General features: G+C 34.3%; 4 protein-coding genes across 7 annotated transcripts; 1 reads left to right on the top strand and 3 right to left on the bottom strand.

Annotated features, from left to right (window-relative positions):
* Positions 1-7,353: 7,353 nt before the first annotated feature.
* BDCG_04687 (glutathione S-transferase) lies at positions 7,354-9,988 on the bottom strand. 3 transcript variants are annotated; one of them, XM_045420331.1, is made up of 4 exons: positions 9,464-9,988; positions 8,976-9,111; positions 8,539-8,912; positions 7,354-8,476 (listed from the first exon to the last, which is right to left on the bottom strand). In XM_045420331.1, the coding sequence occupies exons 2-4, from the start codon at positions 9,017-9,019 to the stop codon at positions 8,127-8,129; spliced, it is 768 nt and encodes a 255-aa protein (XP_045276460.1). In that variant the 5' UTR covers positions 9,020-9,111; positions 9,464-9,988; the 3' UTR covers positions 7,354-8,126. The 3 variants fall into 3 exon arrangements, with proteins under 3 accessions (XP_045276460.1, XP_045280980.1, XP_045280981.1); XM_045420332.1 differs by having other exon boundaries at positions 8,976-9,146; positions 9,464-9,550; XM_045420333.1 differs by having other exon boundaries at positions 7,748-8,476; positions 8,976-9,146; positions 9,293-9,550.
* A 777-nt stretch (positions 9,989-10,765) lies between these two features.
* Positions 10,766-11,581, bottom strand: BDCG_04685 (Sin3-associated polypeptide Sap18; the record flags this gene model as incomplete). The annotated part of the gene is made up of 1 exon (XM_045420330.1): positions 10,766-11,581. One exon carries the CDS (start codon positions 11,579-11,581, stop codon positions 10,766-10,768), a length of 816 nt encoding a protein of 271 aa, XP_045276459.1.
* On the top strand, positions 11,435-15,631 carry BDCG_04684. Of its 2 annotated transcripts, XM_045420328.1 has the most exons (3): positions 11,435-12,928; positions 13,028-13,295; positions 13,378-15,631. In XM_045420328.1, the coding sequence occupies exons 1-2, from the start codon at positions 12,015-12,017 to the stop codon at positions 13,221-13,223; spliced, it is 1,110 nt and encodes a 369-aa protein (XP_045280979.1). In that variant the 5' UTR covers positions 11,435-12,014; the 3' UTR covers positions 13,224-13,295; positions 13,378-15,631. The 2 variants fall into 2 exon arrangements, with proteins under 2 accessions (XP_045280979.1, XP_045276458.1); XM_045420329.1 differs by having other exon boundaries at positions 11,839-12,928; positions 13,028-15,631.
* Positions 13,354-15,159, bottom strand: BDCG_04683 (uncharacterized protein; the record flags this gene model as incomplete). Its single annotated transcript, XM_045420327.1, has 2 exons — positions 13,354-14,963; positions 15,093-15,159. 2 exons carry the CDS (start codon positions 15,157-15,159, stop codon positions 13,354-13,356), a joined length of 1,677 nt encoding a protein of 558 aa, XP_045276457.1.
* Positions 15,632-26,316: the final 10,685 nt, after the last annotated feature.

Here is a 26,316-nt window from a genome sequence, read left to right as displayed (position 1 = left end):
AGACTTATTCTGATATTTTCTAGTGAGTAATAAATGTCTTTGTGATGCAGCTGCAGTCTCTGTGACTGCTAAGAAAGTCAGGTTGAAGGTGGAGACAGCAGCATCACTGAGCTGCAGAAGCACTGCTTTCATTTTCACATCTTCTTCTTCTTCTTCTGCTTCTTTTGCAGCCGCAGTAATAGTCACTGTACCTTGTAGTGAGATGTTATCTCTTCTACTGATTAATTCATCTATGTTCAGTTCTTTCTCTACTCTCTTCATCACTGTTGTGACACTGTCTCTCTCTTTAGTTAACACAGTGATGTATGACCCTGTGTGATCATTCAGAGAGAAACTCAGAGAGAGCTTGATTCTGAGAACAGTGACTCTGAGAAGCTCAATTCATAGTTTCTCTTCTATGATATGTCTGAGCTCTGCTTGAAATGCTGCTGAGTTAAGTCTGCAGAATTCTGCAGTTCTTTTATCTTCTCTCTGTGAGAAGACTTCAGTGTGATCTCTGGCTGGCACTGCTACTTATCTACACTATACTAAGCAGCTGAAGAAGAGAGGAATTCTGTGCACTTGTCTCTTCTCTCACTCTTATTATTTTCATTGTGTCTGCAATAATGACTTCTATCTCTCTGTAAGTATTATCTACTCTATAAAAAGATGTCATATCAGCTCTGATAAGAAGCTCAGATGCTCAAGCAGTACAGAGTGAGAGTCTCAGAGCTTTAAGTATTGATGAATTCTATCAAGACTGAGAAGATCTCTCTTGCTTATCTGTAAAAGAAGATGAAAGCATGAATCTCTGAGATGAAAAAACATCTCAGAATGACTGATCTTAAGAAGAGATTAGTCAGCATCACTATTGAAAGTGCTGTAGAGATTAATTACTAGTTAAAGAGAATCTTACTTCAGTTAAAGCAGATGACTGAGATACTTTATAAGTTAATAAATTAATACTTTCAGCATCTCTCATACTCTTCTGCAGCATGCTTCTCTATGATATCACAGTGCTAACTTCTCAGCAGACAAAGATATCAGTGCTAAAGACTTCAACAGTGAAGAATGAGTTTAATGAGAGTGTGATTATTAATAAGTAGGCTCTGAGATTCTCTCTTTTTACTTTTTCAGTGAGCTGTAATCTCATTAGAATAGTAGTAATCTGCAGATTGATAATATTAATCTTTTTATTAGTTTTTAATATCTCTTTTCTCTAACTGCTTCAGAATTTTTACACTTGTATAGTCTCATTAAACTTTTAAAAAACTCTTTAAAAGAAAATAGAAGAAGAGTGCTACAGAGTTTACAAGATACTGACTTATTACTGTGAGATCATCTCTAAAAAACTCTTTAAAAAAAATGAGAACTCTTAAGTAATATTTCTTACTCAATGTCTCTGATGTGTAATGAGACAGTCTCTACTAGCTGTCTCATAGATTGTAATCTCTTTCTCAGTATTTTTCAAATACTCAAGTGATTTTCATGAATTCTCTGATAATAAATAATCTTTTTATTTAACAAGATATTGAAGCTTGTTATAATATATTCACTTATTCAATATTTTCTTTATAAGATATTCAGTATCACTCTCAATCTTGATATCATCTGACTGAGACAGCTCTGTCTTGAGATGTTGCTTATAGAACTTTAAATAGAAAATGTGAAAAATAGAATAAATTAATTTCAATTCTGTGAGTAATTTCAACTTATATATCTGCTTACTTATCACTCTTGTTACTGAGAAAGATTCTAGTCATTACTCACTGAGCTTCTTATATAGTCTTATTATCTTGATATTCTTTGCTGAAAGTAGCACTTGATTCTCTATTAAGAACTTCATCAGAAGATGTTTTTAATTATAGTATTTTATCTACTGCTTCTGAATATAATAAATGCTTTTCACTGTCTTTTCATGAATTTTGTTTAAAAGTTTTAATCTCACTTTTACTTCTAATACTGAGAAATACTCTATTCTCTATATCTGTCTGATATTCTGACTGTCTATCTCTCTCTTTGAAATGTTGTTCACAATGTCACTGAGTAATGAAGAATTATATTCATAATAAGTATAGAAAGAAGATATCTTTAAGATTATATTATTTACATTATTATATATGAATTCAGTGATTAGAAGATGTTTGAGTCAATCATTCTGATAATATAAATAGAATACTTGAAGATGCTGTTCTAGTATCTGATTCTGATATTCAGTCTGATCATCAGTCTGTGAATGAAATGTGATACTGAGAAGACATCTTATTATAAGATGATAGTAAAAAGCTGATTAGTATTTACTGATGAAGAGAAATTCTTAATCTGTTATTAATAATTTCAGAGCACTGTAATTATAAATGATGATATCTAAAAACAGGTCAGTCAATTCAGAGGCTTTAATCTTTTTATAAGTAGAGATATATCTGATTATCTTCATGAAGTGATTAATAATAATTAAAATTAAGTCATATTCTTTAACTCTTGTTGACTTCAGTAGATCAACTATGAAATTTATTAATAGATTCTGTCATGAGCTCTTTGAAACAGGCAGTGATATTAACTCACTGTATTGCTTATACTGTGAAATCTTTATTCTTTGACAGATATTGTAAGTCTTAACATACTCTTTGATATCTGTCTGAAGCTTGTTTTAAGTATATTTATATTTTAAAAGCTTCTCAGTCTTCTCTAATCTGAAGTGCTTTGTATAAGAATCATTATAATGAATTCTCAATAACTTCTAATGTATCACTCTACTATGAGAGATGAAGACTGAATTATTCAGTAGTATAAGTTTACATTCTTCTAGTTATCAGTGACTTGATTTCTTAGTGACACTGTCTCACTCAGAGTCTGTCTCTTCTAAGTTTAAACTGAACTCTTTCTTCTTTAACTTCTGAATTTAAGCTGTAGTAGAGATGTTTCTCTTCTATAACTTATCAATAAATTTCAAAAGTAGTTAAGTTGAAAGATTGTAGACTGTTTCATTCTTTATCAATTTAATAATTGTAAGATATAATATAAGAAGCTTATGATCTTCAGTATCAGTTCTCTGTGAGAATCTGAGTTTTCTTTCATCTTCTATACTGAGTCACACAGCTGTCTCTTCAGCACTATTTCTGAGCTTCAGAGAATCTCAATTCTCTGCAGTCAGCTTCTTCTGCAGTGATGACAGAGATTCTTTTATAGAATTCTTCTCTATATCAATGATATTATAATTGAGCTATTTAGACAGTGTATTGATGAGATTAAGCTGATCTGAATGATATCAGATATAGAAATTATACTCTGAAAGCAGCTCTGTTCATCTGACTTGATATTCTATTAAGCTCTTTATTATTAAGAAGTAATGCAGATTTGCATAATCAGTGAGAACTTACACTGAGTACTTACTACTCTGAAGATAATGTTATCAGATCTTAAAGAATTTGATAATTACTAACATCTTCTAATCATAAATATCATACCTTCTCTGTATGAGTGATAATTTCTTGAAGAAGAAGGTCACTAATCTTCATTCATAGCATTTTATAGACTCTATAAAAAAGTCTTCTCTCACAGACAATTCATTATCTATTTTCTTAGAGATGATTATTCTCTGATTCTTTCAATGTTAAAAGATCTTTGATATCAACTGTGAAAAGATTTCACAGATTTCATTTCTGAATATATCAGTCTCACACTGACTGAGTAAGTCAGAGTTAAAGTGATTCAGTATTATAATATCTGTAAAAGCTTGTTTCAATTCTGTAAATGTCTGCACAGTGTCTTGAGTGAGAGTAAACAGTCTTATTTTTCTATCTTTCACACTTCTCTTTAACAGATCTGTAAGAGAGACAGTAATCTGTGAATATATATAGATGAATTATCTGTAGAAATTCACAAATTCTAGAAATACCTGCATCTTACAGTATGTTCACAGCACTGATCAGTTCTCAATAATAAAGACTCAGCTTCTGTTCATTGAAATGTTATTCATCTCAATAATATAATCTAAGAAATTAATCTTCTGTATGTAGAATAAGCATTTTTCAGTGTTTATATAGAGTTGATACTGTCTCAAGTGACTCAATACTTCTTGAATATGAGTATTGTGTTCTTTCTCTGTTTTTGAGAAGATTAGAATATTATCTAAGTATACTATATAGAAGATGTTGACAAGGCTCTGCAGTGTCTTATTTATATAGATCTGAAAGACAGCTAAAGTGTTATAAAGATCAAAAGATAAAACAAGATATTCAAAATTACTGTACTTGATATGAAAAGCTGTTTTTCAAATATTGTTTTTATTAACTCTGATTCTATGATAGATATTCTGTATATTAATCTTTGAGAACATCTTTACTTCAGATAATTAATTAATCATCTTATTAATTAATAGTAATGAATAGTAATTCTTAACTGTCATCTTATTAAGGTCTCTGTAGTCTACACATAGATATAGTCTATTATTCTTCTTAAATATAAAGAGTATAGATGTCTCTGCTGAACTCTTTGATAAATGTATTCAGTTCTTTGATTGTGCTTCTTTAAGATATTTATGCAGAACATTCAATTTCTTTACAGACAAGTTGTAAAGAGGCCTGTATAATACTGTTGTACTATCTTCAAGATAAATCTTATATTGTATCTTGATATCAGGAAACTTTACTACTTTTCTTTCTGAAAAGACATTCTTAAAATCTGTAAAGAGATATTGTGTACATCTGTCTTTAATAATGAATACTGCTGCTAATCTTACAGTGAGAGTGATGACTTCTTCATCTATTTTCAAGTCTCAATCATCTGCTATACAGTATATTAACTCAATCTTTTTCTCAAGATTCTTCTGATGAAACTCTTCAGATTTCTCTATCACTGTTTCTTCATTAGTGAGATAGTATCATCACATCTGAGTGACTCAGTCAATGAGAGAATTGTTTTCTCTCAATTATGAAAGACTTAGAATGATATTCTCATCTATGATATTAACTGTATGAAGAAGTAGACTGCTCTTCTTAAAGATTTCTTCTAAGTCTGTGATCACACACTTTACTTGAATTATGTTAAAATGATGATATTTTATTTCATCAGTAAATTTTGCATGATCTGATAGATCTATCTTCTTTCAATTCTTCATTAAAGAAAAGAAATAGAATATGAAGTTAATATCTACTCTAAAGTTAAGTAGACATCTCACTAGTATCTCTTCATTCAGAGTATATACTGTGATTGTAACATGAACTCAAAGATGTAAGAATTGTCAATTCTTCTCTTTCTCTTCTTTATCTTTCATGAATACATTTGTCAGAAGAGAAGTTAACTTTGAGAAGATATCTTCTTAGTTTCTTCTCTTCTTCAGCTTCTTATAATCACTGATATAGTAATCATCAGCTCTGCAGTTGAAACAGAGATCTTTGTTAAATCTTTTTTAATATTTCTTTACAGTAAGTGAAGAATCAGAATACTTAGAATTCTTCTTTACTTTCTCTACACTGAAGCTGTCACAGTACTGTTTAAATTCTGTTATTAATTATTTACAAGAGATCTTATTAATCTTTTTCTCAAAGAATTGATTATTCAAATAGATCTGAGAAGTCAGATTGACAAGCTCAGTATAATTAATTAATAAACTCTGATATTATGATATTATTATCTGCATCTTATAAGTCAGTTTTATGAGATAAAGCTGTGTTTTTAATTGATTCAAATTATCAGTCAATTTCTCTCAATATTCTTCAAATCTTATATTGAAATTAGCAGAATTCTTATCATCTTATTAATATAATAAGTTAAATCACTGTGCTGCTGTGAAGCTGTAATTATAATAATCTTTGATTTAATTCAGTAGAAAGTTCTTGAATTCTTTCTAAATTATAACAGTATTAATACACTTAAACTCTCTCTTCTTAGTAATTTAAGTAATTACTGAGATGTCTTTAAGAAGATTGATAATGTATATTACTTATATCTTGTAAGTATTATACTGGCTTGAATTAAGGCAGAATTTCTGTTTAAGAGTATAGATAAAGCTGTGAAATTCAGATAAGATATTTCTTTTATATTTTAAAAAATCTTCAATCTTAATCTCTCTATCTCTATAATAGATGTAGATGTGTAGAGACTGCAGCAGTGATAAAGTAGTTAAAGAGCTTATATTAAAATATACAGTGAGTTCAGAAATCTCGGATTTCTACTGAGATAGAAATGTACACACTCTAGAGAATAGTATAGTATTTCTCTCAGAGAGTGAGATCAGATTAATTTCAGTATAGATATATAAGATTATATTGATCTGTTAAAGCTCAACTGATTTAAATATATAATCAGATTGAGTGATTTGAATTGTAATATAATAAAACTAAAGTGATAACTAGTCAGTTATATTATATAGAGATAGTTGTTTAAGAAGCTGTATAAGTGAGCTTAACTATCTTGCTTAAATAGTGAGCTTATAGACTACAGAGTTATTATAAGAATATCATAGATATAATACTTAGTGTACTAAGAAGATTGTATAAGATATACAGCAACTCTTATATATATTTTAGTAGAAGAAAAACAAATTACTGACTTTTTTAATAAGAAGTCAGCATCTAACTATTCTATATAGATAATAAGTGAATACTTTTCTCTTATTTCATAAGTGAGAATAGTCAGAGTGATATCTCAGCAGTGTCTTATTATCAAGAAAGAGTAATCTGCTGATCTTGTATAGAAGCAGAGTTCTTATATTTATCAATTGAATCTTTCTATGATATATCTGAATGATGTCATAGAGTGATTGAAAACTAGTTCATATTTGATGAAATCATTCACATTGAAGTGATGAGCTGTGTGAAACCGCAACAGGGCCTTGGCGCGGCCGGGAGTGTGACAGATAGATTGATTTAAATCATCATTAAAAATTAGTATTCTGAAGATAAGAGATAGTAAAGAATTTAATAAGTTAAAATAAACAGATTCTATAGATAAATATTAACTCTGCTTTTCTTTATTCTGAAGTTTCTTCATTATCTTATTATTAAATTTCATACTCTGATGAAAACTGATTTCAGTCTTATCTTAAAAGTCAGATATCTTCTTATAATAAGTGATTATTCTATCAATAAATTATCTAGTGAAGTATGTGATTCTAAGTCTTAAGCTGAACTCTGAAGTAACAGATGTATTACTTATATTAAGATAACTCTACTTCTTCTAGATATAAAAAAGAAGTGATATTCTTCATAATAAAGAACACACTTTCTTAAAAATATAAAGTATATAAATCTACTGACTAGTAGATTCAGAGAAAATGAAATATCTTTAATAAAGAGTAGAGTCTTTTCAAAAAAGATGAACTATCTATATTAAAAAAATATTAATACAATGTTCTAAAAAGAAAAACATGCCATTCAGGCTATAATCTGTAGAATAGTTGAAGGTTGTATTGATAGATCTATCTACAAGAACATAATATAGTTGTGGGTCACGTGATCTAATGGGATCGCTAACCGCAACGGCCGTAACGGCCAACAGTTAGCGATCACTGACTGTGGAGCGGGGGCGGAAAAGTAAGGGAGAGGAAAAGAAAAAAGGGCTCAAATGCCTGTGCCAAAATAAGGGTGATAATATCAACAGGAGAGATGGGAGGTTCTGTACGGAAACATCAGGTTTCAAGATTTGTCCCTCCGAATTCAAACATCCAGCGCTTGACTCTTTGATAGTTTAACTACCAGATAAAACGGCGGGATCATCACAATCATTCATTTTCAATTGGACGTGATGTCAATTCCTCTCTGCTCTGCCGGTTGAAATTAAAATAAAAGTAAAATAAAAGTAAACATCTCGGTCACTCACTCGGTAAATTCTTCGTGTAATAAAATTAGAGTCAGGCATTCATCTTTGCCTCTGAAGCTTCCACAGGAGTCCCGTAGTCCCGGGTTATGCACATATATATTAGCTGATGTAAACCATATCCAAGTTACAACTCCGAAGTTACTCATGTTGGGCCCATTTTATAAAACTTACTGCCACAGATATACTAGGTATCGAGCTTACAATTATATTCCATGCACAAGCGGATGACGAGGAAATCAGAAGCATACTAATAATATATAGAGAACAGGTAGGAAGCGGAGAGAAGTATTTCACATAATGTCTTGTAATGTCTCGTTGGGCTCATTTCATGGGATCAACTCATAGCTCCCTTGCAGCTCAACAATCTTCGCGATTCCCCTTTTGTGAGCTTCCCTCTCCTGGATCCGACTCACATACTCCGTGAGGTAAGGGTGTTGTTCCTTGTTGATCAAGCCTCGCAGAACCCCTGCCTCCAGCGGGAAGCTCATCAAAATGTCCGAACCCGTGACGATGTCTCCGCAGAGGAATAGACCCTTCCCTGGCGATGATTTGAGTTGGTCTTCTAGGAAGCTGAGGTTCGTCGCTAGGTCTGATTTTACTAAAGCCGAATGTAGTTGAGAAGCTATCATTTTTGTTACCGGTCTGATGAAGAAAGGCACGGGCGCATCTCGAATTCCTTTGGAGTCTTGTCAGCCATTGTTTTCCCCAATTAATCCGGAGTATGTTAAACCCCCTTACCTTCGACAATGAGTATTCTCATCAATAGGCCCATCAGAGACCCTTCGGCATAGTGCATGAAGTACCGATCACGCCGCCATGATTCTGTCTCACCCCCTACTTGACCTTCCTTCCCATCAATATATCGCTGAGGAATTAAATGCGGGCCAAAATGGTCGACTAGATACTCGACGATAGTAGCAGATTCGGCCAGAATCACTGGCGGATTCGGAGCCTTCTCGACCGATATGACTGGAGATTTCCCTAGAGGGTGGATTTCCTTCAGCTCGGGCGCAGCCAGCATGTCCTTGTCCCGTTTGAATAGTTTTATCTGATATGATAAACCTAGCTCTTCTAGAAGCCAGATGATGCGTTGCGCGCGGGACTTTTCCAACCTGTTGCACCAGTCAGTCAGGAAAAACGCCGACTTAAACAGTGCCAGAGAACAACATAAATACCAGTAGACTGTAATCTTCACACCACTATCTAAACCGGTCGCCATCTTGGCAGAGCAAACCACATTCGAGGATTCCTAGCTCTATGGTCTTATTCCACCGAGGGATGTTAAGTTCGCGCGAGAAAGGAAAAATGCGTCTATGTAAATAATTGTTCAGCAATATGGGGATCTTCTGCTTGAGTTCATCAGCTTTGATGTCAACTAGATCTCCCCTAGCTAAAAAAAAAAGAACGAAACCTGAATGTTGCTGCCTACGTAGGTCACTGATGAATATTTTGGATACGACACTAGTGAAGATTTCAGGAAAATAGCACTCACTCTCTTCCAAGTTCTTGACATCGCAGTAGCTGTTAAAAAGCTCCACCTCTGTTTGACATCTGGACAGCTTCAGAGGAAGAAGCTTGATTATACATATAATAATATCACTGATGTTCGCAGTCTTCCCGCCCATATATATATGTAAATATATGAGACAACTATACTACGTACCTTAGTTATACTCAACACATAGATTCCACAGCATGAAACACTGAAAGTTGATTGTTCAAACCGCCTCTGCAATCCGAGTTGACTTTGCGCCTGGTACCCTGGCGCTGATGACTAATCAACTTCGCCCAACCCGGCAATTCTCATCATCACAACCTTGAACCTCATTGCGGGCGACAGTTGGTTGACCTTGAACCACCTAGATACACCGCCGTAACAGCAACATCCTCCTCCGCGCAAGGCCCGCAACCATGGCTGGTCCCAATCCAAGTCTGCTTCCCTTCCTCATACCTCTCCTCTCCTCTTCGGCCAATTGCTGACACACTTCCTCTCGCAGATTTGACTCTTGATCCGGCCCTCCAGAAATATTATGGTATGGATTTCCAAGTTCTTTAGCCTTTGACACTTATTCCCCGCTGGGTGGTCTCCTCCCTCCACCTGATAAAACAATAAATCTCTTGCTCATCGACTTCTGTTTTTGTGCAGAGCTGAATGTCAACCGATACAAATACTTCCGCTGGACCCCGCGCACAGTATGGATCTCGTTCTGCTACATGGCTCTCGTGCCCGGAGTTTTGGCTTACGTCGGCTACAAAACTGATGTAAGTGTGCAATATTCTTCTTCAATTGGAAATTGAAATTGCGTGGTCGCTGTCGGCGGTTATCGTGGATCTTTTTGTAACGAGTTGGGTTGAACCAAAGGCTGATCCGGATGAATGACTTTTACGGACATATAGGGGAAGTTCGACTTCAGAGGGAAGAGAAGGGGAGATACAATAGTGGAGTGGTAGAGTTATTTTCTGTACATACATAGATAGGGGGGGTCGCAAAATAAATTAACCACGGGAAGGCCCCATCATCCGACAGTCACAATGGAGTACTGGCATACTTCCCTCTGCATTCTCTTATCGCGAGTTGCAGCTCTCCGTATGTTTGAGGCGGACATGGTTTGATGCTGTATTTTAGTCTACGAAATTCAAGTATTCTCCAAACAAAGTCGTTTGGATAGTTGATTTCATTAGAATATCGGTATTCGTCAAACATTATCCAGCAACGGAAAGAAAAAAGGTCTGAACAATAGAAGAAAGAGAAAAAGAGATAAAAGAGAAAAAAAAAAGAGAATTATGAGAAAGAAAAACCAGAGATATCCCGAAGTAGATGAATCATACAGAGGAACCGCCCGGCAAAACAACAAGAGAAAAGCACAAGGAAAGTCGCTTAAATTTAAAACCACATTTACTGTCCGTTCCCGTAAGCATATGGAATGAAAATTGAATAGGAGAAGCACTAGGCTCTCAACCAAATTCAATAGGGTCTTCCACGACTCCTTGGATGGCCCCGACCGAAGCCACGCCCTCCTGCTTCAGGGACCCTTTCTCCTCTCCTCCATTCCCCTGATGGGACTCCAGATGGGCCAGTCGGAGGGAAACCCCCTCCCCTACTCAGCGTTCCAGCCCCCCTTGGTCTGCCAAAACCATTTTCCCTTGATGAAGATGGTCCATTGCCAAAGGCCCTCATCCCCCCACCAATTGTTAAACTGCCAGCCACTCCCCTGTTTATGACGGCGGGCGCAATAGAGCCATCGGACAAAGGCGGGAGGACAGCACAATCGACGTAGTCACCAATCACAAAGCGGAAATCCTGTAAGCATTTATCCGCTTCATCGCCTTGAAGCTTAAATGCTCCGTTTGCTGGATGATCCTTTTCACGTCTTCCTGTGTTCTTGTTTTCACTTGGTCCGACAATTACGCTACCCATATCTCGACTCAAGTACCTTCCCCGCCCTTCGCCTGCATTTCCTTGATTTCTTGAATCAGGGTATATGAGCCGAAAGCTCAGGCGCGTTCCGATAGCAGGGTTCGGGAGAATAGAAGGTAGGCATGACGTTAGGAGCTGGGCAAGTTCGCGTAGAGAACAAGACGGCCAGGTGTAAATCTGAAGGTGTGGGGGAAGCGGAGGAGGGGGGTTGGACGCGTTTGCGGTTCCGGCGGATGGAGGTGGGGGAATCGGGAAATCTGAGAGATGATGGAAGGCGTGCTGGCGGTAGAACAGCTTCAGATGAAATGGAGTTGTTGTCTGGCGGTCAATCTTGGGAGGCGCATCAGACTTGTCTTCCGCCATAGTTGCGGCGGAGAGCGCGCATGCGTTGCTAGGACCGCAGCGGCTGCGACAAGCGGAGCGAGGCTGGACGGGAGGAGCGAGCGGTGGCCAATGTAGCTATGAGAAGCACAATAGAAATTTCGTCAACTCGATATAACGGGGTACAAATTCACCATCTATTACGCGCGATAGGGTGCTATGTAGACGTAGTGATGGGTGGAGTGGTGAGTGGAGGAGTTGAAAAGCTTGGAGCGATGTTTCCGGCAGTTTGGGCATAGCAACAACGCAACGCCAAGCCACGGAATTTGGGCTGAGCTTGAGCCTCCACCAACAAGCGAACAACACTCGAGAACATTCCGCTTACTTCTTTGAAGCTACAATAATTCTATCTGATACAGCTGTTTTATCTCATCTCTTCGTTATCCAACCTTTGCCTGCACTCCCACACACCCGCATGCCCACCATGGATTTCGCGTCGCTAATGGCTAAGGAAATTTCCAAGGCTAAGTCACCGGAATCGTCCTCAACCACCTCCGGCTCCAGTAAGCAATACGTGAAACGAGCCGACGCCGAAGCGGCTAGGCTGGCAGCATACAACGCGGAACAAGAAAAACTGCAGAAGGAACGCGAGCAACGGGCTGAGCGGAAACGTAAGTTGGAGGAGGAAGAGGCGGAAAGGAATCGGGAGAGGGAGGAGAAGAGAAGACGGTTGGCAGAGGAATCTAGGCGGAAAAGAGAAGCTGAGGCAGCGGCCAAAGAGCGAGAGCGGCGGAGGAGACTCGGCCTTCCAGAGATTCCTGAGGGTAGTCCAGGTGATTCGAAGGAAGGCACTCCGCTGGGCGACGATGAAGCAGACCTTGGTGAGGATGAGGTGATTGACAAGCTGAGGGCTGCCGGCGAACCAGCAAAGCTCTTTGGAGAGAGCCATAAAGGCCGTGTAAGGCGATATCGACGACTTGTGCAGCGATCCCTCACCCCACAGCAGCACATTTCCGACGGCCCGATTCCGACAACCCTGGTTCTCGTTCCCGAGGCTGAAATGAAAGTCCCGTCCAAGTTACCCACTGATGAGGAGGGACGTAAATTCCTCTTCCGACAACTAGCATCCTACTTTACGATGATCTTAAAAGAATGGGAAATCGCCTTGTCAAAGCGAGATGCCGCTGTAAAACACAGCTACCAAGGAAAGCAGGCTTACAATGCCATGGTGCAGTCCCGGGAGAATATGCGACCGTTGTTTAAAATGTTTGAAAATGGAGATTTGGAGACGAGCATACTTGAGCCAGTAGTGGAAATTGTACGCAGCGCACAGAACAGGCGCTATGTTGACGCGAATGATGGTTATCTTCGACTTAGTATTGGGAAAGCGTAAGTCGAATATGCCGTTCTCAATATCCAAACTTTCAATTTTGCAAATCCCGATAGTCAGTTTGCCTGAGTTGTCTAAGCTGACTTTGTGATTCCTAGAGCCTGGCCTATCGGAGTTACTATGGTTGGTATCCATGAGAGATCTGCGCGAGAGAAACTTCATCAAAGCGATAAGAGCCAAGCTCATATCATGAGCGACGAAATCACACGCAAATTCCTACAAAGTATCAAGAGATGCCTGACTTTTGCCCAGGTCCGCTGGCCGCCAGATGACCAGCTTCAGCTCATGGGTTAATTTTTTTGTTCTTTCATTGTCGACAGATGGATAGCTACTGCCTTTCATAAGTTTGGCCTCCAAATTGTCCAGGTATCTATCCCTAATATAGATCGAGTTGCACGCGATGCGAGAAATACAATCAAACAGTCTAACCAGTAAACAATAACTTTAGATGCTCCCACCAAGATTTCAGTGGATTCGCAACGGAGTGGGGACGAATGTGCTTCTCTCGTAGTATCTCAGCCTGCCTTTCAGATTTAAGTTCGATCCTTCTGACGTTGTTGTGCTCCTCCGCACCGTTTATGAATGCACTCTCGGCAGTCCGGTCTTTTCTTGTTGCGGTTTTCGAGTAGAAATTTCCTGGAGCATGTCCATTTCGCTCATTGAAGTCCGACTGCATGAGCTTTCCAGCGGCGTAAATGCAACCCCCATAAGCAAATCTGATCAACGAGTCCCCAGTCAAACTGCCAATTATGAAGACATCCTTCGTGACTTCTAAGCCTTCTAGTGCCCGAGCGCGCATTGTTTGCCTCGAAACCCATCTGAAATCGTCTGCAGGCGTTTCATTGTCGAATATTTCAGCTAGCAGGGGTTTGCTTAGATAGTTCAGCGAGCTCCTTCGGCCAACCATATGCGCTAGTCCACTTACTTCGCGGGAGAGGGTGGTCCCATCCTCTCGTCGAAATGTGACTAGTGCTGTCTCATTATCCAACACAATATCCGTGACAACGGTGTTGGGAATACCCTCATAGTTATCGGTCCAATTTCTACTTTCCAGAAAAGGAATCGAATGTCCACGAGGCCGTTTTGGGCGACTTGTCCCGTTACTCTGCTTTGATTGAGCGAAGGCCCGTTTCATGAGGCGATAAATAGAGGCATACTCGGGGTATTCTTGCTGGTGACAACTTTTCAATGGTGACGGATTGGTTTCTGGTTTCCATTTGAAAACATGGATTATTGTTTGATCTGGATGAGAGGAAATAATGACGTCCGCTGCTGAAAACCCAGATCCGATGATTAAGAGTGGGGCACGTCGTGGTTGCATCGCCGTCGTTGGAGGCGGTAATTTTAACAAGGGCAACAACAATGGTCGCGGGGGAATACGCTCCGTGAAAACCCCCGATGCCAGGATCAACTTGTTGCAAGTGATATTATGTGACCTGATATAGAAACCATTCTCAGTGCGAACTACTCCACTGATTTGCTGGCTGCATCGAATTGATTCGGATATCCCTACGAATGTAGCATAAGCGGCAAGATACTCCGCTACCGCCTCCCTCGATGGCCTTGTGAACGGCGGTAAAGGACAGGCGTGGACGCGTTGATGGTGCTCAGCAAAGCTATATCCAGGCAATGAGAGCATACCAGCGTAACTTAACGTTTGGATGTTTGGGGCTGTCCCCTCTGGACACTCTGTCCATTGTCCTCCAGGATGAACTGCAGACCCAAAAATAATATGGGAGGCAGCCCTTTCTGGCATGTACCGCCATTGGACACTTGTTTCTGTCCCCTCATCATCGTCTCCATTCGGCCGAATCAGAGCGTCAAGAAGAACGTTAACAGGAAGAGCTTGGGTGGAATATGGGAACCTAGATGCGCCGAAATGGGTTGTCAAATGACCAATGTCTAGGTGGAGGAGCTGCGGGTTGTCCTTTAGCTTTGCATGGAGTAAGGGATCCGGATGGGGTTTCTCCGGGTTGTAGAATGGAATATGGCCGTGGAGGATATAGGAAAGTATCATGGCAGATGGTCCATTTCCTGCATGGAGTCATGGAAGCAATTTACATTGATTAGCAGAGGTTTCAACACGGGTTGGGTTTGGGGTATGCGTTCTTCTTTTTGTCTGTGCGAGGAGAGGGAGGGCCAGGGAATGTCCAAAGTTCTCACCAACAATGACGACATCAACCGACGTAGGAACATTTGATTTTTCTGCCATGGGCGGAGACTGGATCATCAGGCATTCTGTAGAGGAACAGTGATTGGCGATACTTTCCAGCGTCTGCCGTGGGACGAGAGCTCACGCCTCCCCACCCTTCGTGCCAGGTGCAGGAAGCTGCATGTAAAAATGGCAACTTATTCCATGTAGCAGGTGAACGTCAGTTCATCATCCAAATGCGGTCCCGAACACGATTAATCGAAAATGCGAATGGTTAGTTAGATAGATGAAGTTTTTTGAAAGGAGTCTGAGGGGGGGAATGTTAGAGATCTTGAATGTCTGATAGCTATTTTTTTGCTTTTTTCTCTTTTTTATTTTCTGGAAGGTTGTTGGTTGTGGTTTTCGTTAACTGCTGAGACGCGAGAGCTGCTGACAAATGGGCGGCAATTGGCTGCCGAGGTGTTGAAGGTTCTCCTGTTGGCCGTTACGGCCGTTGCGGTTAGCGATCCTACTAGATCACGTGACCCACCACTATATTATGCTCTTGTAGTGTAGGATAGTTGAAGGTTGTATTGATAGATCTATCTACAAGAACATAATATAGTGGTGGGTCACGTGATCAGTGGGATTGCTAACCGCAACAGCTGTAACAGTCAACACCCCCTCTCAAGATAACAAGAATTACATATCAAAACACTCAATTCACTAAGATAGTCTGTCAAAACTAAATACAAATATAAAATTAAGTATTCTCAACTTTTATATCTATAAGACTTAGTAAAATTATGAATTGTGTAAATATTATACTATTTAAAGATTTAGTAAGTTCATCTACTATTATCTAAGTAATAAGTATATATTTTAAATTAATAATTCTCTGATTCAACTATTAATGTGAAAAATGAAAACATGTATTAATATACTTACTTCAGACAGCTGATTATATAATAATATACAATCACTTCATTACAAACTCACTCAATTTTTCAAATAAGAACTTATTAATAGATTCATTAAAAAGCTCTTAATTATACAAGCATTTTAACCTTATCACTGACTACATACTCTGTGTAGTAATGAAGTTATTCAGTTAAATATAAACTAGACATTGTTTAAAACTTCTATATAAGATTATCTCTCATTCTTCTCTATCATATCACAATCTCAGATCAAAGTATTATACAAATTATAAGATAAAGAGACCTAGTTATATACATTAATCTTCTTAATTTTGAAAGATCTCTGATCTGTAGTTGTGAATAGACTAACTGTGTGACCGTGTCTGAGACCAGAATCAGATTTTTTGATAGTTTTATTATCAATTCAACTGATCTTATTACACAGTTTTAACATTAGATAGTAGTTTCATACTGTCTCAGTGAGACTTACTGTCTACTCTTATCACATTTTTCAAATGAAATCATGATTTTCACTTCTCAATTTAAATTATTTTTATTGCTTTAAATGACTTTAAATCTCATTTGAGTATTATCAAAAAGTGTTACTTTTTAAAAAATTAAAAATAGTCTAAAAAAAACCTTAAAATGTCTAAAAATAGTAACTTTATGTCAAGAATGAGACTAAATGAAATCAAATGAGATTAGACTGGCCGCCGGGATCATGAATTTCATGTTTGATTTCATTTGGTCTGGTTTCATACATTTCTTGGTGTGAATCTCGCTGGGACTGGCTATCAAAAAAACATGTAAAGTGACTATATATCAGATCTTAAAATGAAATCATGACTTGAAAAAAATGAGAAAGTGGTTTCATTTGATTTCATTTAGTCTCATTCTTGACATAAAGTTACTATTTTTAGACATTTTAAGGTTTTTTTTAGACTATTTTTAATTTTTTAAAAAGTAATGCTTTTTGATAATGCTCAAATGAGATTTAAAGTCATTTAAAGCAATAAAAATAATTTAAATTGAGAAGTGAAAATCATGATCTTATTTGGAAAATGTGATAAGAGTAGACAGTAAGTTTCACTGAGACAGTATGAGATCACTATCTAATGTTAAAACTGTGTAATGGGATCAGTTGAATTGGTAATGAAACTATTAAAAAATCTGGTCCTGGTTCCAGACACGGTCACACGGTCAGTCTAAATGAGATCGTTTTCTTATTTTTTTCAAGTCATGATTTCATTTTAAGATCTGATATATAGTCACTTTATATGTTTTTTTAATAGTCAGTCCCAGCGGGATTCATACTAAGAAATGTATGAGATCAGATTAAATGAAATTAAACATGAAATTCATGATCTCAGTAGTCAGTCTAGTTGTGAAGATATCTGAGAAGTAATCTTCATAAAAACTCTGTTTATCTTTGATGTTTTAAAACATCAATGTTAAGTCTAACTCTTGTATCATTCTTTTTAATCTGACTCATTCTCAGCAGAAAAATATAAAAAGATATCTCAGTGATAATATAAAGTATATAATTAATAGTCACTTCTGAAGTGCAATCTCTGTAGTCTGTCTTCAGTGTATCTAGATATTAATATCAAGTCTTACTCTTGTATTATCTCTCTCAATCTGACTTATCTCTGATAGAAAAGTATAAAAAGATATCTCAGTAACTGTACTTAATACATAATCAGCAGACATGATAACTATAAAATTAGTATATCTTAAAATCTGACTGAGTCTTTGATCTCTGCATAGTGAGATATATTAAATTTAGTTTTAATATCTTAATATTCAATAGATTCTGCAAGAGATTGAGAACAGCAATACTAAATTTCTATTGAATTTAAGAATTAACTCTATATTAATATAATCATTGACAAAGTCTTCTATTTTGAGATATAAATAACTTATTATTATTATTATTATTCTTTCATTATACTCATATGCAAGCGGAGCTTATGATGAGTCCTTGCGTGATGTTAAATACAGGTCAAGTGTTGATTATACAGGAGGAAATACAGGTGTTGAGACCACATCAAGATAACAAGAACATAGGAAATACAAAGAAGTGACAATTAAATACATGCAATAATAACTTCCCAGCCCAGGAACATAGAGCAATTTTATTGAAGCAATTTGTACACCTCTGTATTTATTAGAAACCTGAGGTGCTTGAGTTCTGAATTTAATGTATTCCTGCGGGTTTCGAACCCACACGCCCTGATTTCCCACGCCAAGGCGCTACCGGGTGGCCGCATTAATCATTCGGCCACCGGAGTAGATATAAATAACTAGTTTCTCTATATCTCACTGATAATATTTATATTATTATATAGAAATAGACTTATATTCTCTATAATATCAAGACTCTGAAGAGAAAAAGTCTTGATAGAGAGTATACAGTAGTGTATATCTTAGCAGTTTCTATCTCATTCTTCTGCAGTAGTTAATGTAATAAAAAAAAGATCTTAGAAATAGTTTTTTACTTCTCTTGAAAAAGTAAGATGTTTTTCTCTGAGTTTTATATAATATTCTTACAAAGAATTAAAAACAGAGTTATTTTCTATTATAATTTCATATTCTTTTAAGTAAGAATTACTTTTTCAGTGACTGAAGAGCTTTCATTAATACTTAATTCTCTTTTATACTCTTTATTAACTGATTTGAGTTGTACACTTGTTGTGTGAGAAGAATTGAATGATTTAGAATAAAATTGAATAGTTTTAATCAATTTCTCTGTAAAAAATTGACTTATTTTTTAGCAGTTTTTCTCTCAAAAACTGTTATATTATCTGATTTATTATCAATTGATATCATACTGTTTCTCACTATATCTCAAGAAAGAGTTTATAAAGATTTTATTAATTTATCTTAAAAATCACTTTTAGTTTATTAGATTCTTTTCAAAAATCTAACCTAGTTACTGAACTAGTGTGAAAAAAATCAGATATTTCATATATAAAAGTCTTTCATTCTTCTTTTGAAACAGTCTGATCAACTTTTCAATTGAAAATAGACTAATAAATCTCTCAACTGAAACAGTCTGATCAACTTTTCATTTGAAAATAGATTAATAAACCTCTTAATTGAAACAGTCTGATCAACTTTTCATTTGAAAATAGACTGATAAATCTCTCAATTGAAACAGTCTGATCAACTTTTCATTCAGTGAGTAAAATGAGTTTAAGAGTACGCTCAGTTGATGTGAAAAAAGATGTTTTCCCAGATGCTGTTTCTGAGATTGAAATTCTAAAGAGAAGAAAGAAGGAAGAAATAGAGAAATAACAAGTTCTTGAAATACAGAAACTGAAAAAAGCAAGTAAAATTCTTGAAAAACAGTGTCTGAGTGAGAAGAATGAAGAAGTTCTGTTAATTCTTCATACTCAGACTAGACAACTACAAGAAGTGATTAAGTTCAAACTTGAAATTTCAAACATAATTCAAAAAACATTGAAATCTTTCAGTACAGTCACTGACTCTTTTTCATCTTCTACTTCTTTATCTTCTTCTTCAAATCAGAAGAAAATATATACTCAAGTAGCAGAATCTGCTGTCTTCAAACCTGCTAGTTCAAAATCTGCTCAAAATTCTGAGAAAACTGAGAAGAATATTACTTAGATCTCTGTTCATAGAAAGAAATAAAAAGAAGTATAAAAAGAGAAGAACTTTCAAATCTTCAGAAATAGAAGACTTATTCTCAAAGTCTTAAATCAGAAGAGCTTGTAAAAAAACAAGCTAAACTCAAATCTTATTTTCAGAATTAGAAATGAAATTAATCAGCAGTTCTTTTCTCAGTTAATAACTGATATTGAAGTTCAAAAACCAGTCATAGCTTCAATTAAGTCATCTTTTGTTGAAAATTCTATTATTTTGACTACAATACCTGAATTCAGTGCAGAATTCCTCATTCAGAATAAGAATCTCTGAAAATCAGCAATAGAATCTCTACTGAATAAACAATTCTATCTGAGAGAGATGAAAAGTGAGACAAATTTATTCTTCATAATATTCTAGTTGAAATTTTTGACTGTGAGAAAGAAATACTGCTTCTTAAAAATGAATTAGAAGAATACAATTCTATTCAACTGAGAAAAGAGTCTGTATAACTTAATTCAATTGAGTTCAGACAGAGTAGAAGAAATGCCTCTGTTCTAGTATATATAAAAACACTTGAATAATCAAGAATCTCTGAAGTAAGAGTAGCAGATTTGAAAATAAGAGTTCATGAATACAAAGACTCAAGAATGAATCTCAAAGCTTAAACACAGTGTTCAAACTGTCAAAGATATGAACACTTTGTAATCTCTTATTTCAGAGACTCAAAATGCACATTCTGTGCTAGAGATTACAAAACTAGTGAGTATAAATATGAAACATGCTCAAAAAGAGATGAAATATGTCAATATACTCTGCTTAAGTGCTTCAATTGCAAAGAAAAACATGCATCTAGCTTAAAAGAATGTGTATTTGCTTCAAGAACTCAGAAGAACTGAAGAAAAGATGAAGCTCAAAGTAAATCTAAAACTGAAGAGAAAAGTCAAGCTAGTAAATTCACAACTGTAAGCTTAAAAAGAAGAAACTCTTAACTATCTAGATCTTCAAACTTCAATTCTTCAGCTAAATGTAAACAGAATTTGAATTCTCAAATATCTGTTAAGATTAGAGAATTGAGAAATGACTCTGATGATAAACTAGATAGAATACAAGCAGTTGAGATTCCTGCTTTTCAAAATGGTTATAATCTACTATCTGATAATAGTGATTAGATTCTACTATATCTTCACTCTCTTTTAGTATGAATGTACAACAAAAATAACAAAAAAAGTTTAAAAACTCTTCAAAAATCACATTTATTCAAAACAATGTGAATAGAAACTCAAATTATATTTATTCTTGTCTTCAGATTGTATTTGAATAAAAAGTTGACTTTGTACTTCTTCAAGAATTAAACTTTGATACTGAGTAAAAGTACATTATTTCTCATTCAAGCTATTACTGCTTTCTTTCTAAAAAATCTGATATAAAATCAAGAGTAGTAATCTATGAGAGAAAAAGATCAAGATATCAATTTAATTTGAGATTTAATATCATATCTGACTCTGATATTCTAGTGAGTGATATTATAGATAAAGAGAATGAGTTTAATACTATTCAATCTATAAATATCTATAATGAAAAGTCATTGAAAGAAAACAACAATATCTGAATAATTGAAAGAGGATTTTTGAATATAACTCTCTTAAAAAACTCTATAATTGCAGAAGACTTCAATGCACATCATCTCTGATGAATCTCAGAGTGCATAAGAGTAGTAAGAGCAGATAAACTGATTGAATAAACTTTTAAGTATTCAATAGATTTAGTTAACAAGTCTGATTAATAAACATTCTTTAGAAAAGGCATGAAACAGAAATCTATTATAGATCTAACTTTCATGTCACAAAATCTAATTGAAAAAAGACTTATAAACTGATTTATTAATTTAAATGAAACCTTAGAATCAGATCATGAGATCATTCAATTTTATATTGAATTAAGTGAAAAACAAAGAAATGAAAATTCTCTTCTCTCTAATCAGTATAACTTTGAAAAAGCTGATTGAAAAGCAGTTAAAGAAAGAGTAAAACAGCTGAAATCTGAAAGACAGAGTGAGCTTTATTGAAATCAAAGTCAAGATATCTCAAATGAAATGCTTGAGAATAGAGTAAAGTTAATTACATCTATTCTTCTAACAAGTATTGAAGAAAATATTTCAAAGAAAAAGTTTTCTGAGTTTTTCAAATCTTGATGAAATGAGAATATCACTTCTAAAAGAAAGTAATTAGTCACTGCTAAGAGAGAGTGAAAGAATAACTTAATATCTGATGAAGAGTTCAAAGCTATTCAAAATGAATATTTTTCAGATATTAAAAAAGTCAAAACAGATTACTGAAACAAATTTCTTGAAGAAGCATAAGAAAAAAAAGTTTTTAAAGCCTTTAACTATACTAAAACAAGAAGTGTAGCAAAGCTTTCAATCTTAGAATATGAATTTCAGAATGAATTGTATACAGCAAACTCTTTTGAGAAAAAATATCAAGCTTTTATGAGAATTCTCTTTCAAAACTCATCACATTTAGAAGAGAAGAATATGTCATTTCATAAATATATTGATGAAAATAACTGGGAATGACCTGACCTTAAAGATGATGAACTAGAGTCAGTAATATTCTCAAGTTCAATTAAAACTGCTGCAGGACCTGATTCAATTAATCATTTAATTATTCAAAACACATATTCCTACTTGAAGAATGAATATTTTGAGCTCTTTTTCAATCTCTTAAGAAATAATTATCATTCTGAATTCTGGAGAGAAGCTACTGAAGTAATCCTTGCAAAACCTAATAGAAAAGCTTCAGTTTCTAAGTCATATAGAGTAATATCTCTGTTGAACTGTTTGAAAAAAGTTCTAGAAAAGATAATAGCTACTAGATTATCTTTTATAAGCTCTATTAGTGATTCTCTTCTATTTAATGAATAAATGAGAGATAGAAAATAATGTTCTGCAATTGACACTGTTCTCTCAGTTATTCATGATATTCAAGTAGCAAAGCATGAAGACCTGATCTCAACTGCAGTTTTTATTGACATAAAAGATGTATTTGATCATGTTTTAAAGTCTAAGATGATTCAAACTTTGAAGATGTTAAAACTGTTACTTTCTCTAATAAAATGAGTTGATTGTTTCATATCTAAAAGAATTATATAACTATTCTTTAATGAAAGAAAGCATGATAAAACTGAGATAAAAATAGAAGTATCATAAAAATCTTCAATCTCATCTGTTTTATTTGCAATATACACTGCATATTTATTCAAGAATAGAGAGATGAAAATAGTGAGATCTTTAAGTTATGTAGATAATATTGATCTACTCTACAGTTCAAAGACAATCAAAGAGAATTTAAAAGTGATTGAGAAAGCAGTAAAGAAAATCTTTGTTAGAGTAGATATCAATCTAATTTAATTTAATATGAATAAAACTGAGTTAATTCACTTTTTTTTCAGATTTAATCAGAAAGAACTAAGTCTAACTCTTCTGAATAAAGAGATTAAACCCAGTTTGAATGTTAAATAGCTAGAAGTATGATTAAACTTCAAGTTGAATTTTAAATATTATATTCAACAAAGAATTATCAAGACAGAGAGACTACTGAATAGTATAATCAGACTATCAAATACTGAGAGAGATCTATCTTTTCAGACTATGAGACAGTTATACATAGCCTGTATTATCTCAGTAGCTGATTATGAAGTGCAAGTTTAATGAAACAATCAAGATAACTTCACTGAACTGTTTCAAAGTCTATAAAACAGAGCTTTGAGAAGAATTCTGAGAGCATTCAAATCATCTTCTATTAAAGCAATGGAAATTGAAGCCTCAATTTCATCTTCTACTATTTGATTTGAAAAGGCCTGTATAAACTATGCTCTGAGAGTCATAAAGATGAGCTTAAATCATATAATCAGAGAAAGAGTCTCTTCTTCATTTTCATCAGTTAACTCAGGAAATGAACTGTATTAAAATAGATTTCTTGATTGAAATAAGAATAATACTTTAAAGAAAATACTCTCTTAACTGTATAGACTATATTCACTTATTAAGAATCAATTTTCTTCATTAAATATTGAGAAAATTGATCATGAGAAGATATCTCTCTGAAGAGAAAAGCTGAAATCTCTCATAGAGTTATAAATAAGTGAACTATCTAAAGAGAGAGAATATGAATAGTATTTGAAGAAAATCTCTACAATTAATATAAAAGACTCTATTCTGATTTACTCAGATGACTTAAAAAATGAGAATTTAAATAGATTAGATACAGATATTGCTTATACTGAAGATAATATTAACTTTATCTTGAATTTCTGAAATTTAGACTGTAAATCTGAAGTTTTTGATACTGAACTATTTACAATAGTGAAAGCTTTCAAACTCATTGAAATAAAATCTTATAAAAGAGAAAATAGTTTGAAAGAGACATGAATATTCTCTGATAGTCAAGCTACTTTAAAAAGACTTAGAAATAGTCAGATTCATAATAATCAAATAAATCTTGAACTGATTTTAAACTCTGTTTTGAAAATTCAAAAGAGAAGAATATCTAAACTGATAATTTATCTGCATTGAGTTTCTACTCATATGAATATTTATAATAATGAATTGACTGATTCAGCTGTAAAAAAGAATTCAGAATTAAGCAGATCTATTTAAAAAACAGTGTTCTGATCTTTTATAAAGAGAAAGATAAAAGAATCTTATTTAAATAAGTGAAATGAAAGCTGACAGAAATAAAAGAAGAGCATACATTATTCAAGATTTGAGATAAAATCAAAGTGAAAATCTTATTCAATTAAATATAAAAAGAAAATATTCTCATTCATAATTCAGCTAAAACTAGAATATGATTATTTCAAATTCTATATATAAAGATTTAATGATAGATTTAATTCAACAGAGTGCTTATTCTGCAATATAAATGAGAATTCTGAGTATATTATAATATATTGTGTATTATACAATAGTCTCAGAATCAGATTAAAGAAGAAGTATAATTTAAATCAATTAAATATAAGGTTCTTATTCTCAACTGAGACAGAACTTAAATACTTAATAGACTTTCTATCAGAAACTCAAGCAGCTATAAGAAAATAGCTCAATTCAGAAGTATCTGAATATGAAGAGATGAAAATTGATTAGATATAGTCTATTAAAACAGCTATATACTATCTTTTAATAATTTTATTTTGTTATAGTCTCTCTTTACTATACTTGTTTCTTTCTATTCTTTTCTATCTATCTATTTAATGTGTCTATCTTTAAGACTATATTCTCTTTTTCTTTGTCATGATATTTTCAAATGATTTCAAAGTATTAAAAGGTGTTAAAATACTGCAATTTATAAACAGTTTTTGTATTCTGAGCTGGAATTTTCTGATTTTATATATCTGAAATTGATAAGTGTATAATAGTTGACTATATAGATATAGGAAAAACTCTGAGAACTAAAGGTTCTCAGGTAGATGTCATAGTCTCTGACTGCATACATCTATAATTGAAGAATAATAATAATAATAATATAGACTATTTCATTACACTCCATAGATTCTTCCATTCCCGATCACTGATCCGCGTCCGCTACAAACGCGCGTAGCATACACTCCGATTCTCGGCCATTCCCGATCGCCGATCCTCGGCCACTACAAACACGCGCATATTCTTCCACCTCGAAGCTCCACCGTGTACACTACCACATACATGTACACTTCAATTCTCGGCCATTCCCAATTGCCAATCCTCAGCCACTATGAACACGCGCATATTCTTCCGCCTCAAAGCTCCACTGTGTACATTATCACATATGTGTATAAATATTCATCTCAATCACTGATTCTCACACTTTCTCTTTCTTTCCTTCTTTAACATTTTTATCTTTATTATATAAGATCTATTAATATAATACTGATCTATTCAGCATAGATCTCTTATACTATAAAAACATTCATCATCTTCTTATTAGAAAATAATTATTTACACATTATCTTCTTATCAGAAACAATTATTCATCAAGAGATATCTGAACATGTAATAATGTGTAAGAAAGAGAAAACACAGTTAAGCAGACACTGAGTTCTCAGATAGAAGCTTACTTATCAGTCACTCTGACTCTATAACAAGATCTTATGAAGAAAATAAGATCTTATAAGAGAATATCAGTGAAAGATCTGAGAGTTCTGATACTCAGATATATGAGAATATAATTATACTTCTTCAGATTTCACAGATATTATATATCTGACAATCAATATAATCATGTCTAATGATAATATGAAACTCTTAAATATGAGTATAGACATGATGTCACAGTGACTCTAAGCAATGTTAAAACTATAATAATAATAAATAGCTGATATACATGCAACTTAACAATGCTAATATGAAGAGATTCAATAATTATCATAATAAGAAACTCATACAATTTCAACATCTATAGAATTAAATACAAAAGTACTGAAAGAATGCTTAGATACTTTCATATATTTCAATACTTCTAATCTTACTCTCTACTCATCATAGAGAATGAAAATGCTCATGAAACTGAATATAGATGAAGATTTCATTGATTCATTAATTAATCAAGATTAATATATCAATAAATAATTAAAGAATTACATGAAACAGAAGTTTCATTCATGAATAAAAGCATGTGAATCAGTGTTATAAACATCTGATAATATTATGAGATATCTTGATATTCTGTTCTGAGACACTGCTATACAACAG

The sequence above is a fragment of the Blastomyces dermatitidis genome, assembly GCF_000003525.1.
Source record: "Blastomyces dermatitidis ER-3 genomic scaffold supercont1.5, whole genome shotgun sequence".
In the NCBI taxonomy this organism is placed as follows: Eukaryota; Fungi; Ascomycota; class Eurotiomycetes; order Onygenales; family Ajellomycetaceae; genus Blastomyces; species Blastomyces dermatitidis.
This window is presented reverse-complemented; position numbering and strand designations above follow the sequence as displayed.

Coding starts and splice junctions, on each gene's coding strand:
- BDCG_04684 (XM_045420328.1), top strand. CDS start 12,015: ATGCCCACCATGGATTTCGCGTCGCTAATGGCTAAGGAAATTTCCAAG. Junction 12,929..13,027: donor CGACTTAGTATTGGGAAAGC/GTAAGTCGAATA, acceptor TGTGATTCCTAG/AGCCTGGCCTATCGGAGTTA.
- BDCG_04687 (XM_045420331.1), bottom strand. CDS start 9,019: ATGGCGACCGGTTTAGATAGTGGTGTGAAGATTACAGTCTACTG. Junction 8,913..8,975: donor GTGAAGATTACAGTCTACTG/GTATTTATGTTG, acceptor CTGGTGCAACAG/GTTGGAAAAGTCCCGCGCGC. Junction 8,477..8,538: donor GAGAATACTCATTGTCGAAG/GTAAGGGGGTTT, acceptor AAGACTCCAAAG/GAATTCGAGATGCGCCCGTG.